General features: G+C 63.9%; 1 protein-coding gene across 1 annotated transcript in view; it reads right to left on the bottom strand.

Moving 5' to 3' along the window:
- The window catches only part of LPCAT1 (lysophosphatidylcholine acyltransferase 1), a 38,796-nt gene extending 23,066 nt beyond the window's left edge, over positions 1–15,730 (bottom strand). The window contains exon 1 of the mRNA XM_043887300.1: positions 15,489–15,730. Within this exon, the coding sequence (XP_043743235.1) occupies positions 15,489–15,623 (135 nt within the window). The 5' untranslated portion in view covers positions 15,624–15,730. The remainder of the gene's footprint in view (positions 1–15,488) is intronic.
- Positions 15,731–16,149: the final 419 nt, after the last annotated feature.

The following is a 16,149-nucleotide window of genomic DNA, read 5'->3' as shown; positions in this document are numbered from 1 at the left end:
GCCCCACCTATCCCCAGCAGACGGCCCCGCCCATCCCTGCACACAGCCCCGCCCACTCCCAACAGACAGTCCACCCACTCCCGGCCCCGCCCATCCCAGCACACAGCCCCGCCCACTCCCAGCCCGGCCCACTCCCAACAGACAGTCCACCCACTCCCGGCCCCGCCCATCCCAGCACACAGCCCTGCCCACCCCGGCCCCGCCCATCCCAGCACACAGCCCCGCCCACTCCCAGCAGAGACAGCCCACCCACTCCCGGCCCCGCCCACCCAAGCACACAGCCCCGCCCACTCCCAGCCCGGCCCACTCCCAACAGACAGCCCACCCCCCCCCGGCCCCGCCCATCCCAGCACACAGCCCCGCCCACCCTGGCCCCGCCCATCCCAGCACACAGCCCTGCCCACCCCGGCCCCGCCCATCCCAGCACACACAGCCCACCCACTCCCGGCCCCGCCCACCCAAGCAGACATCCCCGCCCACTCCCAGCTCCACCCACTCCCGGCCCTGCCCATCCTAGCACACAGCCCCGCCCACTCCCAGCACACAGCCTATCCACTCCCAGCCCCACCCACTCCCAGCAGACAGCCCACCCACTCCCGGCCCCGCCCATCCCAGCACACAGCCCCGCCCACTCCCAGCAGAGACAGCCCACCCACTCCCGGCCCCGCCCACCCAAGCACACAGCCCCGCCCACTCCCAGCCCGGCCCACTCCCAACAGACAGTCCACCCACTCCCGGCCCCGCCCATCCCAGCACACAGCCCCGCCCACCCTGGCCCCGCCCATCCCAGCACACAGCCCTGCCCACCCCGGCCCCGCCCATCCCAGCACACACAGCCCACCCACTCCCGGCCCCGCCCACCCAAGCAGACATCCCCGCCCACCCCCAGCTCCACCCACTCCCGGCCCTGCCCATCCTAGCACACAGCCCCGCCCACTCCCAGCACACAGCCTATCCACTCCCAGCCCCACCCACTCCCAGCAGACAGCCCACCCACTCCCGGCCCCGCCCATCCCAGCACACAGCCCCGCCCACTTTCAGCAGACAGCCCACCCACTCCCGGTCCCGCCCATCCCAACAGACAGCCCGCTGGAGCCCCCTGCTCTCAGCACCTCAACATGGGCACATTTACATGCCATAGGAGGCACAGAGCCGCCAGAAGAGGGCTTGGACCACAAGGAGAGGGGGACCCGGGGACTTCCCAGCCCCAAGAAGTCAGGGATGGGAGGAAGGCCCAGCAGGGATGGGGCGTCCAAGGCCACAGGTCTGGTGCAGAGGACACAGGAAAGGCTGGCTGGGGCTTGTGGGGAGGAGAGGCTCTGCAGGTGAGGGGGACAGCCACAAGCCTGGGGGGAGCAGTGAGGGTGGACACACGGGGTCAGTGGAGGCCGAGTCAGGAAGGGCCGAGTGGATGGGCAGCTGTGCGGGAGGTCCAGTGCTTCTGCACAAAAGATGCTCTGGATCCACGTGGCGAGGGGAAGGGGATGCTCAGGACCAGTGAGTTTTGTGATGAACTTGATTTCAGGGGGCCTGATTAGAAAATGGGGAGGGGGCGGAGTGATGAAAAGACTTAAGACTCGCAGAGCCTCATGAGCAACAGGTGCAGTTTTTGATGATTTACAAGAATATACACATGAGATATGTGGGTTTGGCACACAGGAGACAGAAGAGGCAGGAAGAGATCCAAGTCTGAGCTGCTCACTGCCGCGCCCCCACCCCCCACCCCCACTGGTCTCTGCCACCTTCCCTGATTCCTGGGGTCTCCATCAAGGCCAGCGCTTCCCGGCAAGAATACAACACAAGCCATCTGTGCCATTTTACTTTCTCTTGCAGCCGCATTTAAAAACACAAAGGTGATGAAATCAGTTCAAAACGCAGTTAATTTAAGCCAACACCCCTGAAATTCAATCATCTGAGGAGGCACTCAGGACAAAGTGTGCATGAGCCACTTTACTTTCTCTCCCGTCATGTCCGGGGATCCAGACACAGCACATCTCAATCACACACGCCATGTTCCAGGTGCCCAACAGCCACAAGTGGCCTATACTGCCCGCAGCCGGTGTGGGCCATCTCCACGTGCTGCTTACGGGAGCCAATCCTGACACCCCGTTGGATCTGTTTTATTATTTTAACCTTTGCTTCCTGTTGCTTTTGTTCACTAAAAGGATTCTGTCCACACATAAAGGCCTGACTCGTGGAACCCTGCCCACCTGTGGAAGGCTACAGGAAGGAAGGAATTAACATAGCCTTCCCCATGACTGGCCCTTCCAGGAGATGTCTGCAAGATTAATGGCCTTTTCACTTTACCTCCTCACCTCCCCGCTCTCTGTTCATAACAACAAAGCAAGCACAGTAACTTGCACATGGTAACTTGTACTCCGTAACCAAAGCCCACCTTGTTGGGGGAATTCCTACGGAGCTTTCTGATGGCTGCTCCCATGCTTTCAAATTGTTTACCTGGATTTCCCACTTTCTGGAGTTATTTCAGCGTTTTCACCTGGGAGGAAGTTTCTGCGGGTCCTTGGCAGGTGCTCTTTCCAGTGGATTTCCCGTCATTCACCCTCAAGGTCATCGCGTGTAGCCGCTGCCCTGGAGTTACACGAGCCCTGCCCTGATCCCCGGTGTGTGGTTCGCGTGGTTTGTGCTTCTAAGACGTTTCAGGCTGAGAGGACACACTCGCCCCTCCTCTACTAACCTGCTCACAGAACCACTCCTGCAGCTTGTCCCTCGTCTCTGCTGTGACCATTCAGCCGTATGAACTCTGGATCTCACAGGCGCCTCTCTCTTCCACTCGTGTTTACTCTGCTGTTCTAACTTCTTGAGGGAAGAGCCTGGAGCATTATTTTCAGAAATACCTTATCTCCCCCAATTCACACAGAGAACGCTACTTTCTATAAGTACTTAAATTCAACCCCACTAGTTTTAAAACATAGCCTTTCTTTCCCGTTAAAATTTAGGTTAAATATTATATCCTTTTGCACCCTTGCTATTATCTTGTAACTTCGTTACAGAGAAATAGAAGGCAGACGCCCCGCTTCCTCAGCTACTGCCCCCGCCTCTCGGGCTGCCTGGCCTCGCCTCCTTGGCCACTGGCCCCGCCTCTTGGGCTGTCTGGCCCCGCCTCTCAGGCTGCCTGGCCTCGCCTCCTCGGCCACTGGCCCCGCCTCTTGATCATTGGCCCCACCTCTTGGGCTGCCTGTCCAGGAGACAGTCCAGGGCCCGCCAGGGACTGTGCTGCGAACCTTTTCCTCCTACGTCCTGTGCTGCCAGCCCCTCCAGGGTGCAGACGGTTGGGTCCCTGGAGAGTCCCCTGTGTGTCCCCACAAATGGACCCTCAAGCTGCTGCCTGTGCCAGAGCGCGAGCAGACAGCGGCGGTGGACAGGGGCTGTGGGGGCCATCATGCTCAGCGCGCTCACGGGTGCACAGCGACGCGCCGGCGCAGCCACACCCAGGACGGCTGCTCCTCCAAGTGACAGAGAGGAACCACACAGCTCAGGCCTTTGAGGAGTGCAGCTGAAAGGGGCTCGGAGGCAGCACCCCAGTCCATCTGGACCGACAGAGGGTGATGACCAGGCCTGGAGGGGCAGCCCCAAAGCTGGGACAAGCGCCACTGCTGAAGTTGCTGGTTAATGAGCAGACAGCGTCCTGAACGCAACAGGGCTCACCGGTCACTCTCATGGACGTGACGCGTGACCATGTCTGCCCCCCGGAGAATGCACCCTGCGCCCACTCTGTGTGCCTGAGGAGACACAGGCCTGGCGTCTGAGCTCTGCAGCCAGCAGGAAGAGGACGTGTGAGTGACCACACAGCCCCCACCCACAGAGGAGGACAGGCAGGTGCAGAGGGAACGTGGCCTGAGGTGCAGACCCGCCTGGGCTCTGTGGAGGGTCGGGGGGGCCGGAAGCACGCTGGGCTGTGAAGATTGCCTGGAGGAGGCGGGCACCTCCGGAGCCCACAGGTGCAGGAGCGCCTGGCTTCCTGAGAAGCTGGGACCCGCCTCCCTCCTGAGGCGCAGCCCACAGTCTCGCCCCGCCGCCATCATCAGGAGCCCACTATCCTCAAAAGTGGCAGGCCGACTTTGTGGTCACCCTTCTTGAGGGCCATACAAGGGAGGCACTCAGGGTCCTGGGCTGAGCTACTTGGTGGGAACTATCAGAGGTTGCTCAGGAGAAACTGCCCCAGTGTCATGTACATGCTGCTGTATTTAAAACGGACCACCAACAGAGACTTACCGCACAGCACATGGAACTCTGCTCAGTGCTATGTGCCAGCTTGGGTGGGAGCGGGACTTGGGGGAGGGTGGATACGTGGATGCGTATGGCTGAGTCCCTTCACTGTTCGCCTGAACAACACTGTTAAGTGGCTACACCCCGACAAAAAATGGTTTTGGTGTAAAAAAGAAAAACAAAACAAAATGGGCTCAGCAAGAACAGACTTGGGCGTGCATGCTCCCAGCACGTCCATGTGGTCAGTCAGCCGTCTAACCCAGAGCGGCAGGCGCACCGCCCGCTCTCAGCCAGCACACTTCGCCGTGAGTCCCGGCACAGTGGGTCCCGGTGATGACCTGTCCAGGCCCGGGGCTCCGCTTCCCACCAAAAGGACCCAGGGCCCCACGCAGATGGAGCCACAGGAACACAGGAACAGTCCCCGTGTGGGGGGAACCACACAGGCACAGGCCCACATCCACACACACGCACCCCAGCCTCACCGACTGCCTTTGGGTGACTCTAGGAGACTCATTTCTGATTGTGGCACCCGCCGAGGGGTGGGCGGGGTGTGCCCACGAGGGGCTGGCATGTGCGTCCAGAGCCCTCCCTCCAGGGACGGCCACAGGGCCGAGGGTCCTGCTCAGAGGCAGACCAGCCTGAAAGCCTGACAGAAATGGAAGCCCTCCAGCGCTAGGTCAGGCCACCAGCTTCCAGAAGATACGGAAGACAGGACAGAGCAGCAAACACAGACACCCCAAACAAGCACAGGAAAAAACCAAACCCTCTGATCAGAGTGTGCGTGCGGGTGCGGGCCGTGTAGACGCAGCCAAGAGCCAGCACCGGGCACCTGCTGGCCGAGCCCAGCGCCCACCCCCAGTGCCAAGGAGCGGACCGTGCCTTCAAGGGCGACACCGCCCACACGGTGGCCGCTGGACGTCCTTGTCCTTGAGATGCGGATACACGCGGGATCTTTACGGGCGCAATGACACCTGGGCACCGCTTCCAGAACACTGCTGGAGGGGGCGGGGTCAGTGGGTCCAGAAAGGCCATCAGTGGGGGGTGTGGAGGCGGGGGGTGTTAGGGGCTGAGCTGTGACCCCCAGCACCTTACAATGTGACTGTCTTTGGAGCTCGGTCTTTAAAGAAGAGATTAAGGTAAACACGGTCACGGGGGTGGCCCTAATCTCACGTGACTGGCAGGCAGGATGCAGACGCGCACAGAGGGTTAAGCATGTGAGGACAGGGGAAGACAGCTGACCGCCACACCCAGGGGAGAAGCCTCGGGAGGAACCAACCCTACAACCCTGGATCTCCCGCTTCCAGCCTCAAGAGTGGGGAGGTACAAACTCCTGCTGTTGAAGCCACTCCCCTGCGGCGCTTCGATTCGGTCGCCCAAGCAAAAACACTGGCTGTGTGTTTCAAACGGCCCGTGGTAAGAACCATGAAAGTGACGCTTGTTCTGGATGGAAAACGCTCTCCAGCTCACAGCGAGTGTGTGGAACCCACGGGTCCGGAGCTCTCCAAGTGCAGCACCCGCAGTCCCACCCCCGGCTCAGACCAGCCCGGGGAGCACTCCCCCCCACCCAGGCTGCCAGGGTCACTGGCATCACCCACGTGCAAGCTGGCCCAAGTGCCTTGTGTTGCACAACCAGCGTGGAAGCACCCACGTACTACCGACAAGACAAGATCTCTGCAGAGACCCGCGCCCTCTCCTGGGGAGGGCGGGCCCCAGGGCACCACGTGGGCTGTGTCCTCCAGCGCCTGCCCCCCCGGGGACCCCAGTCAGCACATGGGACCCTGACAGGACACGTGTCAGGATGCACAGGGGGGCCGGTGCTGCCCCAGACGCCTGTCAGCGAGCTGACCCGCGGGCACAGCAGACCCTCCTCAAGGCCTCTTCCCACCCAGCGCTGGCTGTGACCGCGTGGGGAAATCCCGCCATCCCAAGGGAAACGCACCTCCAAGAGGCTGGAGGGCAAAGCACTCCTCCCGCGATGAGAGGAAAACATCAGCAAGATCACACGCAGGCCCGCTGGCTGCGGAAGCTGGCCCTGCGCCCACGTCCCCGGCCCTTATCTCTGCTTTCAGCGGTTCTGTGCGGCATGCGACAGAAATAGAAGCTGATGTACTGGGCACTTGATCCGCCTGTGGGCACCACAGACCATACTCTGGCGGTGGGTTGGGTCCGCGAGCCAACAGGTGGGTGTGGACCACAGACACGCCGGCCCTGGACTCACAAGGCCAAAGCACAGCCTTGCTGTGGACGCTGAGCGGAAAGCTGGGGCCACGTGTTCCTGGGGCTCCGGGAGCAACAGCTCAGGCCTGGGCCCCAGGCTTGAGGACCCTGGGGCCTTTGTGCAGCAGGTGAGACCTCGGGGTCAGCACCGGGCTAGGTGCAGCAAAGGTCACCTGCGTGACGGACGCCAGGGACCAGCCCGGGGAAGAGCTACCAGCTACATGGGCCTCAGAGGACACCCCCCGATGTGACACTTGGAGGACTCCTCCCTCCAGCAAGCACTCGCACGTCCAGGACGTGGGCCTGACGGGGACCATGTCCCTACATTGCCATCCCAGCTGCCCTGGGCTCCAGAGGCATCAACAGGGTCGCTGGAAACCCGCCCCAAACCAGCATCCTAGGGCCCCCCGCCCCGCTGGCTCCTCAGACACACACTTGGGCATCATATTTGATACCTTTCTTTCCTACCCCTCCCAGCTCCGTTCCCAAATTCAGAATCCCATCCCCCCCACCCCAGGTACAGCCCAGACCCCTCCCCGCCCTGCATGCGGGGCTGCAGTCACCCTCAGGCCCCAGGTCCCCTCCCCTAGGCTGGTACCTCCCCAGGGGGTGCCTTCCCCAAAGTGCCAGAGGGGCTCCTGAGCCCCGCACCCATCAGCTCCAGGGAAGGGCCGTGCCAGACCCCCAGAGGGTGAGGGGCCAGACCTCCAGCCCCTGCCCTTCTCCAAACACCGGAGGAGTCACCTGCCACCGCTGACACGGACGGGCTGCGGTCTGGGCAGAGGTCACCCCCGGAAAGAAGCAGGGGTTAGGAGTCAGTGCTGAAGGCAAGGGAGCCGTGGATTCTGGGGCTGGCATGCGCTTCCCCTGGAGCTGGTCATGGGCACCTCCAGGGTGTCCCGAGAGGAGCAGATTAGATACAAGACTCGCAAATTCTGCACAAAGATCTCCGAGGCACGCAGGACAGACACAGGAGCCTTATCTGGAAATCACCTTTTTTTTGTTTTTGCTGCTACTCATAATAAAAAGGGCTTCCCTGGTGGCTCAGATGGTAAACAATCTACCTGTAATGCAGGAGATGGGTTCAATCCCTGGCTCGAGAAGATCCCGTGGAGAAGAGAATGGCTACTCGCTCCAGTCTTGCCTGGAGAATTCCATGGACAGAGGAGCCTGGTGGGCTACAGTCCATGGGGTTGCAGAGAGTCTGACATGACTGAGCAACTAACACTTTTGCTTTATATTAAAAAAGAAACAAATCAAAAATGATAAAGCCAGCTGTCTTTGAGACTCCTGATTTAGAGTGGACAGAAGATGCTAAAAGTGCCAAGGCAACACTGATGCCCTGGCAGCGTGGGGCTGCACCCCAGCCTTGCGGGGCAGGAGGTGGGCAAAGCCTCGGAAACACTCGTCTGCTGGACGCAGCGGCGAGAGAAGAGCGACACGCCTGCTAACCTCACTGTTCTCCTGCGAGGAGGCAGTGACAGAGGTGTCCCAGGGGTCCCGCCAGCTGGCACTGCCCACCCCCAGGCCCCCGAATTCACAGCAGCAAAGGAGGAGCATCAGTGGGGGACCCGACAGTGAGGCGCAAACCCAGCAAACCGGCCTGGAGACGCCTCCCCTCTGCCTGCCCCGTCTGTAAAAACACCTTTATTAAACGTAAAACGCCTTCCAGTTCAAACCATATCCTGCTTTCAAATAGCAAACAAGCAGTCCTCACAAGTAACTCGAATAGTTCAAACACGTGAAAGCAAAAGTGAAACGGAAAGAGCTGGCAGTCTGAACCCAGGCTGTTGGCTGTACCTCATCACACACATCTGACCTCCAGATAAGGCTCCCCTTTACTGTCGAACAAAACGCCGAGTGTGGCCAGAGGCCCAAGGTCAGCAGTGAGCGAGGGTGGGTGGGAGGGCCATTGGGGTCCAGGGATCCCAGTCCCGCCCCCTGCTGAGGGGGCACCTTATGCTTGCTGGGATCTGGGCTTCCTCTGGGGTCTGCTGTGGAGGTAAATCCTGTGCCCAAACTCACACCGGGTTCACCCTCTTTTTCTTACTAAGGTGTGAGTGTCTTCTGACCTCGGGTTTTCCTCCCTGCTGTGTGTCTATGGGGATAACCTGTGCCTCCACTTGGGAAAACTCTCCTCTCAGAGCCCATGCTGACTGTGTACAGAAGCTGTTTCTTCTGAGCTCTCCCACTCAAATCTAAAATTAAATATAGCTTTTCTAAAAGAGCTATTTTTTCTTTCAAACCCTCAGGCAGGCTCAGCTTCCCCACCATCCCAGTCACTCTATTCAAGAGCTTTCAACTCAAACCTTAGCGCGGATCGCCCAGGCTGCAGGCTTCCACAGAACGGGTGTCTTTCAGTAATTCACGGAGTTTACAAACCTGTCCCACAGGAGAGAAGACCGCAGAGCGGCTTTCCCGGACGACCACACGCGCCTCTCCTGGCACGCGACAGCTGATGGTGGGGCCACTGTGGGGGCAGCCCTGGCCATCGTACGTTTCTCTGGGGGATCAGACCCCGAAGTGTGAGACTCTGCAGCCCCGGCCACTGGTCTGGGGCGGGGGGGGGGTCACACCTTCACATCTGCCGATCCTGCCCTCTGGCCCACGGCCCCAAAACGATGGTTTCAGAGGGCTGGCCCATACAGGTCCTGAGTTCCCGGACCCCATGGGCAGCCGGGGGCAGCAGGGCCCACGGTCCATGGGGAAAGGAGTCAGGAAAGCAACCCCAGGGCCTGCAGTCAGCGTGGTGGGACTGCTGGGGCCGTCCGGGGGACTGCAGCAGAGACGGCAGCTCTGGAGGCACGGAGGGGCCGGCAGAGCCCTTGGGCCAGGCTGGAGGGCTCGGGACACAGGAGCCTGCGCAGGAGCGAACCCTGGGGCCACCGTGAGCCAGCCGCCTGCCACGCGGACTCGTGTCTCCGGGGCAGCTGAGAAAGCTCCCTACAATAATAACGGGTGGGAGTTAAGCAGAGATGGAAGGAAGTATGTGAGGCGCAAAGGGGAGAACTCTCCACGTGGGGCTGGGCCTGGAGGAGCGGGCGGGCCAGTGGGTGGGCAGGGCCCCCATGGGCCTGCCTGCACCCTCCTCGGGCCTTCTCCTTCCTCTCCCAACTCACTCAAGTTTGCACAAAATCTCAGCTCCTCCGGGTTCTCAGGACCCCTGCATCCCAAGGCCCTGGTGACTGTGACCTCAGCTCCTGCCCCCTCTGGGCGCGACATTCGCAGTGAAGCCAACCCCCGGCTGGAGCCCTCCTGCGGCTGCCCGGTCCCCCGAGCCCAGCACCCCGCATTGCCCGTGCCCAGGAGGGCGGGCGGGCAGGAGCAGGAAGGCTGGCCGGCTTCCTGGACCCGACAGTCCCCCAGAGACGGGGCTCAGAGACACAGAGGCCACTGAGCTGCTTCCACAGGCGGCTGGTCGGTGCGGCCGGGACACCCTGGAATCACAGGTCCATGGGCTCACCTGCAGAAATGGATGCAGGAGGCTGCGCGTCTCACAGACATGTCAGAAGCTCTGGCCCAGGGTGTCCCGCAGCCTCGGGGATCGTCTCCCTGAGGGGGCGGGAGCAGGGGGCTGCGGGGAGCTGGGGCACCTTGGGGTCTGAGCGCCGGAGGCCGTGCTTACCAACCCATGAGGCCCTGATGGCGTCCCTGCCCTCGGGGCTCTAAGGACACACCTTCCACACTTTTACGGTCGGGAGTGGGTGCCCTGGCAGGTGGCCAGCAGCGGCAGAAGCCATGGGAATGGGGGGTGGGGATGGGGTGCGTAGACAGCCCAGCAACAGAGCCGCCTGCAGAGGAGGGGCCTGACAAGCTCGGACCAGCCCCCCCCCATCATCTCAGGGGGTGCTGTGGGACACGCCTGCTCTGCAAGGCCCTTACTTCAGGGTTTGAGTAAAAGAATCTCGAAGTTCTGGACCTGCAGCCTTTTCTGCGGGTTTCGCCTGTTCAGCAAATCCCTGCCCAGAGCAGGAGGGCAGGGGTGGGAGCCCCCCTACCCTGGGTCCTGGGCTCCTGGCTGGGCACGTCCTACACCGGCACGTCCTACACCAACCCGCCCTCAGGTACCCGGAGCCTCCCCGCCAGGACCTCCCAGCTCAACCCTACCCCCACAGGCTGGAGAGGCCCTGAACCAAATTTCTGGGTCCAGGCCCACATCCTGCCCCCACCCCCAACTGCAAGGAGTTTCCCCCCAACCACATCCTGGCTCTGATCGCAGCGGCAGGACCCCCCCTCTGGCTGCAGGTGACCCCCAGGCGGGGACTTCCCAGTAGCAGACAGACCCCCCACGTCCCCGCTCGGCCCCCTTGGCTGCAGCAACGCCTCGCCCGCTGGGCACACTGGGGCCCCGCCACAGCAGCGGGGGGAGGGTTTCGGGCAGCCTGACCCCCGCCAGGCGGCCACTCCTCTGGGGGCAGTGGGGAAACTGGGGGGAGCGGGCTCCCACGTCCCACATGGCCTCTTCACGCTGGGTGGTCGCAGGCCCCCCGACCAGCAGAATGAGGGGAGCTGGTGGGAGGGGGTAACAGGCGCCCAGCTGGAGGGACCCACGGGCCAGGGCGGGGTGCAGGTCGAGAGTCACAGGTGCAGCAGTGACCACGGACTCCCCGCTGGGGAGAAACACCCACTGCTACGGAGGGGGGTCATGCCGCTTGCTCTGGACGAGGGACTGTCGTCCTCCAGGGCTGGCCTGGGGGGCAAACGGACCCCAGAGGAGAGGCCCCCACCCCAGGCTGGCCCAGCCCGTCAGCACCCTGTGGTCCTGGCACCGAGGCTGCCCTGCGAGCGTGGGCTCCGAGGGTGGCCAGGGCTGGGGCCCGCCAGGCGACCCGCTCCGGACCTCAGGACCCCAAGTGCAGCCCCCTGCGGCAAAGCCCGGCTGTGTGCCCCGCCCCAGGATGGGAGGGTCCAGAAAAGTGTTTAAACAACTCACGTTTTAGGGAAAAGAAGTCACTCCTCCGGCTCCGAGATGGAAACAAGGACTCTTAAGGCCCCAGGCCGCCGGACACAGCCCCTGCCCAGGAACCCTGCCAAGCACCGCCCAGGACACTATGCCCAAGGAGGGAGCCCCGGAGGCCCAGGGGAGGCCCAGAGGGAGGCTGAGATGGCAGTGAGGGGGCGCTCGGCCACGGTGACACACACACACACACACACACACACACACACTGGCTCACAGGTTGGAAGGTGGACTAAACTCAGAGCACTGTGTGAATGAGCAGACACTGCAAAGGGGCATGGGTGGCGGGGCGGCGAGGCGGGCTTCCGGGGAACACAGCGGGACCACGTTTCAACAAGGGGTTTCCTGACACACACTTGCCTCTGGGCTCCTCCCGGAGTAACTCACACCGAGAAGAGGGGCTTACGGGACTCAGAAACACCAGCCCTGAGGCCGCAGCAAACACAGGAGAACTCCGCTCGGGCCAGGCTGCTGGGGACGGGGGCCCTGTCCTGTCCGTGTGGTGACGGCCCCGGGGTGGGGGGCAGGTCCAGCCAGGTGACAGGGGCTTGTGGGGGCTCTGCTGAGAACACCGGGCACCGCAGCCCGGGCACTTCCTCAGACGGTCCTGCCTGCGGGGAGAGGCGTGTGCGGTCCACTCCTGGGGACAAAACCCTGCTTTTTAAAGGAGCAGTGAGGCTGACTGTGCTTAGCTCAGCGCTCAGAGATGAGAGCGGGGGTAAGAGAAGACTGTGTCCGCGTGCACGTTGCCAGGACAGAGTAGCGTGACTATGGAGAAGCACCAGGATGTCCCTGGTGGTCCAGAGGCTAAGATTCCATGCTCCCCATGCAGGGGGCCTGGGTTCCATCCCCGGGTGGGGAACACGATCCCACCGGCTGCAACCAAGACCCAGCATAGCCAAACAAAAGAACGGAGGAGGCCCGCCACGCTGAACCCCCTCCTCACTCCTCATCGTTAACCGCAGCTCGGCTTCAGTGCAGAGCCTTGCAGAAAATGATGCTCGGGTCACAGGGGGCTCCCGGCGGGTGGAGGGGAGAAAGTGGGCAGGTCAGACATCTGCCCAGAGCCAGTGCACGCGGCTTGGAATCCACGGAGAGCACGGGCCCTGGCCTCGGCCCCTCACCTGGATGCAGGGACACGGCCTGACTCTTCACCTGCCTGGGTCCCAGGGCCGCGCTCTTGGTCGTCAGAAGATTACGGGGGGCCTCAGGGCCGAGCCTGGAGGAGGGCACAGAGCCCGACTGTTCACCTGCTCGGGTCTCAGGGCCGCGCTCCTTGTTGTCAGAAGGTGACGGGGCCTCGGGGCCGAGCCTCTCCGATCCCCAGGGGACCAGCCTGGTCCTGCCCTGGGACACATGCGTTCCCAGGGGACCCCCAGCCCTCTCTCCCAGCTGCTGTATCACCAGTCCCCTGAGAACACGGGCTTTGGGCCAGGCCACCTCCTCATTCACCCATCCTCTCCGCCCCAACCAGGCAGGGCCTGGGGGTCCCAGGAGGGGCTGGAGGAAGGGTTGCCCAGGGTGGGGGCAGCTCCTGCAAGGAGCACCCAGACTTGGGGAGAGGGCGGGGCCTGGTCTGTGTGCCTGTGGGGGCAGGTTACCGGGGCCACCGCAGATGTGAATCAGACCTCTGGTGAGTGGAGCGTCCCAGCTCCCCTCCCCGAGAGGCCCCCCCAACTAATGCTGCATCCAGACGAGCCCCCAGATACCTGCTGCTGCTCTGTTATCAGACCAAGACCACCCGCTCCTGGGTGATCAGGCTGCACGCAGGGCCCCCGGACAGGCCTGGCCCTGGACTCACCCTCCTGGTGACCCCTGGGGCCCAGTTCCAGGGTGCTGGGGAAACCAGGCTGCCGTCCAGGAAGTAAACTCTCCGCGACACCGGTGCAGGGGCTCAGAAATGGGGAAGTATCAGAGCTGCGGGGCGTGCTCGCCTGGGGCTTCCAGCGGGAAGTCCCCAGACCTGGGGGAGGGTGCCAAAGACCACTGCCCGACTGCGAAGCTACACCATCTCCACGCGAGGGCCCGACGGCCCACGAGTTATAGCTCTCAGATCTCAACTTGCTGTTTTCCATCCTAAGAGATGCTTAAGCTCCTCACTAAATCTGCCGTTAAGTGACAGATGGGCGCAGGGGTCATTAATCCCCAGACAGGCAGCAGCCCCTCCCCCCCCAGCAAAGGCCAACAGGTAAACACAGGCGCCGGACTGGTCGGTCCCAACTCAGGATGAAGGGAGGCGAGCTTCCGAGCGGCCCTGGGTCGTCTCGGACATCGAGGGATCTGTTTATGTGCTGAATTGGAGAGGAAGGCTGCCCTTGCGTGGACAGGCCAGTCGGCTCTGCAAACTCTACCACAAGTAAGCACACGAAGGGGAAGAGCAGTGTGGAACGCCGCTGGCGGAAAGCAGAACGTTTCCGCGGACTGGCATGGGGATGGTCCGTGGACCGCACACCCCACATCGGGCCTGGCGCCGCAGGCCTCTGGACAGAAACACGGACTCGGTCCCAACCCTGCCTGGCAACCAGGGACGCACCAAGGATGCCTGCCCTGCCCGGAGATGAGAACACGGCCCGCCTGCTCTTCCCGGACTTCAGCCACACGCCGGGGAGAAGGGCCAGGCCGGAGCCTCCGGGGCCCACGGTGCTCACCTCTGCCCCTCAACAGCCAGCTGGCTCCCGCGGGGACCCCCCCACCCCACGGGGGGCGGCAAGCACAGTCCCGGTCAGCACAGAGCTGTCCTCTAGGCACCTGTGGGAACGGGGCAGCCAGCAGGGACACGGAGGAGGACCCCCAGGGCGGAGGGGACTCCCTCCTAGGGGGCCACTTCACCCCAGAACTCCCAGAGGGAGGCGCCAGGGACCACAAGGGTAGGCACAGGCCCCAGAGCCAGCGGGGACAGCTCTGTCCCTTCACGTCACCAGGAGGACTGCCGCTCTGTCCCCTCCCCGACCCCACCCTGCAATCTGCCGGTTTCTGCCCCACTGACAATCACCAGGCCTGCCGAATTGGCACTTAGAGAAAAAGGCAGGTGTCTGGGGAAATGACCACCTTAGACTGACTTCAAGAACTTTTCACTTTAACATTACTTCAGATGAATTACCCTACACGTTAAAAACCCCAATCTCCCCACAAAAAGCTCTGTCACGGGTGGAGGTGTGCTCCCCACCGGCTAGATCACCGGGGACAACCAGGAACTCTCTGCTCCTCCTACTGGTAGTTCTGGAGTCACAGACAGGCCGGCCTGTGAGCAGTCCTACAGACAGGCACACACAGCTCACAAGCAGAGTCCGCACGGTCCACTCGGAGGTCCCACCAGGGCAGAGAAGCAGCCCGCCAGGTCGGGGGCGGGGGAAGGCAGGACCGATGGTGAGGGGCGCCCCGAGTGCCCCCCAGTCAGGGCGAGAGCAGCCCACAGGCAAAGCGTGCGGAGAGCAGGCGCCTGGACTGTTCACCGGGCTGGACCTGCTTGTGTGTAACCCATTCAGGCCCCAGACAAGCACCAGGATCCCCCAGAACAACTTGGAACCGGGGCAGGCCAGAAACCCCCCCCAAACCCCTCTGCTAGTTACCCCAGGACCCCAGAGTCCGCCCCCACCGCTGCTGCACTGACTCTGGGGACCAGCGAGGTCCCCACACACGAAGCGCATCAAGTGACAAACTCACATCCAGGGGGAGCCGCTCCAGTCCGGCGCGGGGCCTGCACGCGGCGGGAGTGGGCGCCCGGACCGGGGACCGCGCGGCGTCCACCCACCGGGGAGTGGCTCCGAGGCCGGGATGTAGGGCCCAGGGAAAAGGGGTACGGGGGGTGTCCAGGGATCGGGGAAAGGGGGACGAGCCGGGTGCGGGGACCTGGGGAAGGGGGATGCGGAGCCAGGTTCCAGGGGCCGGTGGCGGGAACCGGGGATGGGGCGCGGACGGCGGGGGATGAGCCCTGCGGGTCGCAGGGAAGGGTGGCGGTCGCGGGCCCCGGGGAGCGCGCTGCTGGGCCGCGCCCAAGGTCCCCCTCCCGGCCCTCTCCGGCCGCGCATCCCTGAGCCTCGGCGCGGCCCCGGGCCCGGGGCGGCCTGGGCTCACGGCGGACACCCACCTGGGCCTTCTGCAGGGCGCCCAAACGCAGCTCGTGCACGAAAGGGTTCCGCCCCGGGGGCGCCTGCCGCCGCGCGTCGCCGGCCCCCGCGCTGGAGGAGGGGGCGGCGCGAGGATCGCGTCCCCGGAGCCTCATGGCCGCGCCGCCCGCCGCGATGGGCGCGGGGCGCCGGGCCGGGTGCGGAGCAGGGCGCCGGGCGCGGGGCGCGGGGTGAGGATGCGCGGCGGCTGGAGCGGGCCGGGCGCGCGGCCGCGCAGGCGCGGGAGGGGAGGCTGCATGACGTGGGCGGGCGGGGCGGGGGGCGAGGGGCGGGCGGGCCGGGGAGGGGCGTGTGCTGGCCCCGCCCCGCGGGCGCCCAGAGGCCACCCCCGCGCCCCGCGCCCCGCCCGCCCCGCGCCCCGCTCGGCGCCCGGGGCCCAGCTCCCGGTCGGCTCAGCGAACCGCTGGGGGCGGGTCCCGAGCGGCGCCGAGGCCCTGGCCGAGAGCCCGTCGCGGCGGCGGGACCACAGGGACGCGCCCCGTGGGTCCCCGCCACGTTGTCCCCTTCCGTTGCTCAGGGCGCCCACCTGGGGCGCGGCCGGGAGAGGAGGCGCCGTGCAGCCACGTGGGGGCAGCCGGCGCGGCCGGCACTCGCTCCCCGGGCTGGGGGCGCCGAGCCTCC

Source organism: Cervus elaphus, chromosome 25 (genome assembly GCF_910594005.1).
Source record: "Cervus elaphus chromosome 25, mCerEla1.1, whole genome shotgun sequence".
Taxonomy (NCBI): domain Eukaryota; kingdom Metazoa; phylum Chordata; class Mammalia; order Artiodactyla; family Cervidae; genus Cervus; species Cervus elaphus.
This window is presented reverse-complemented; position numbering and strand designations above follow the sequence as displayed.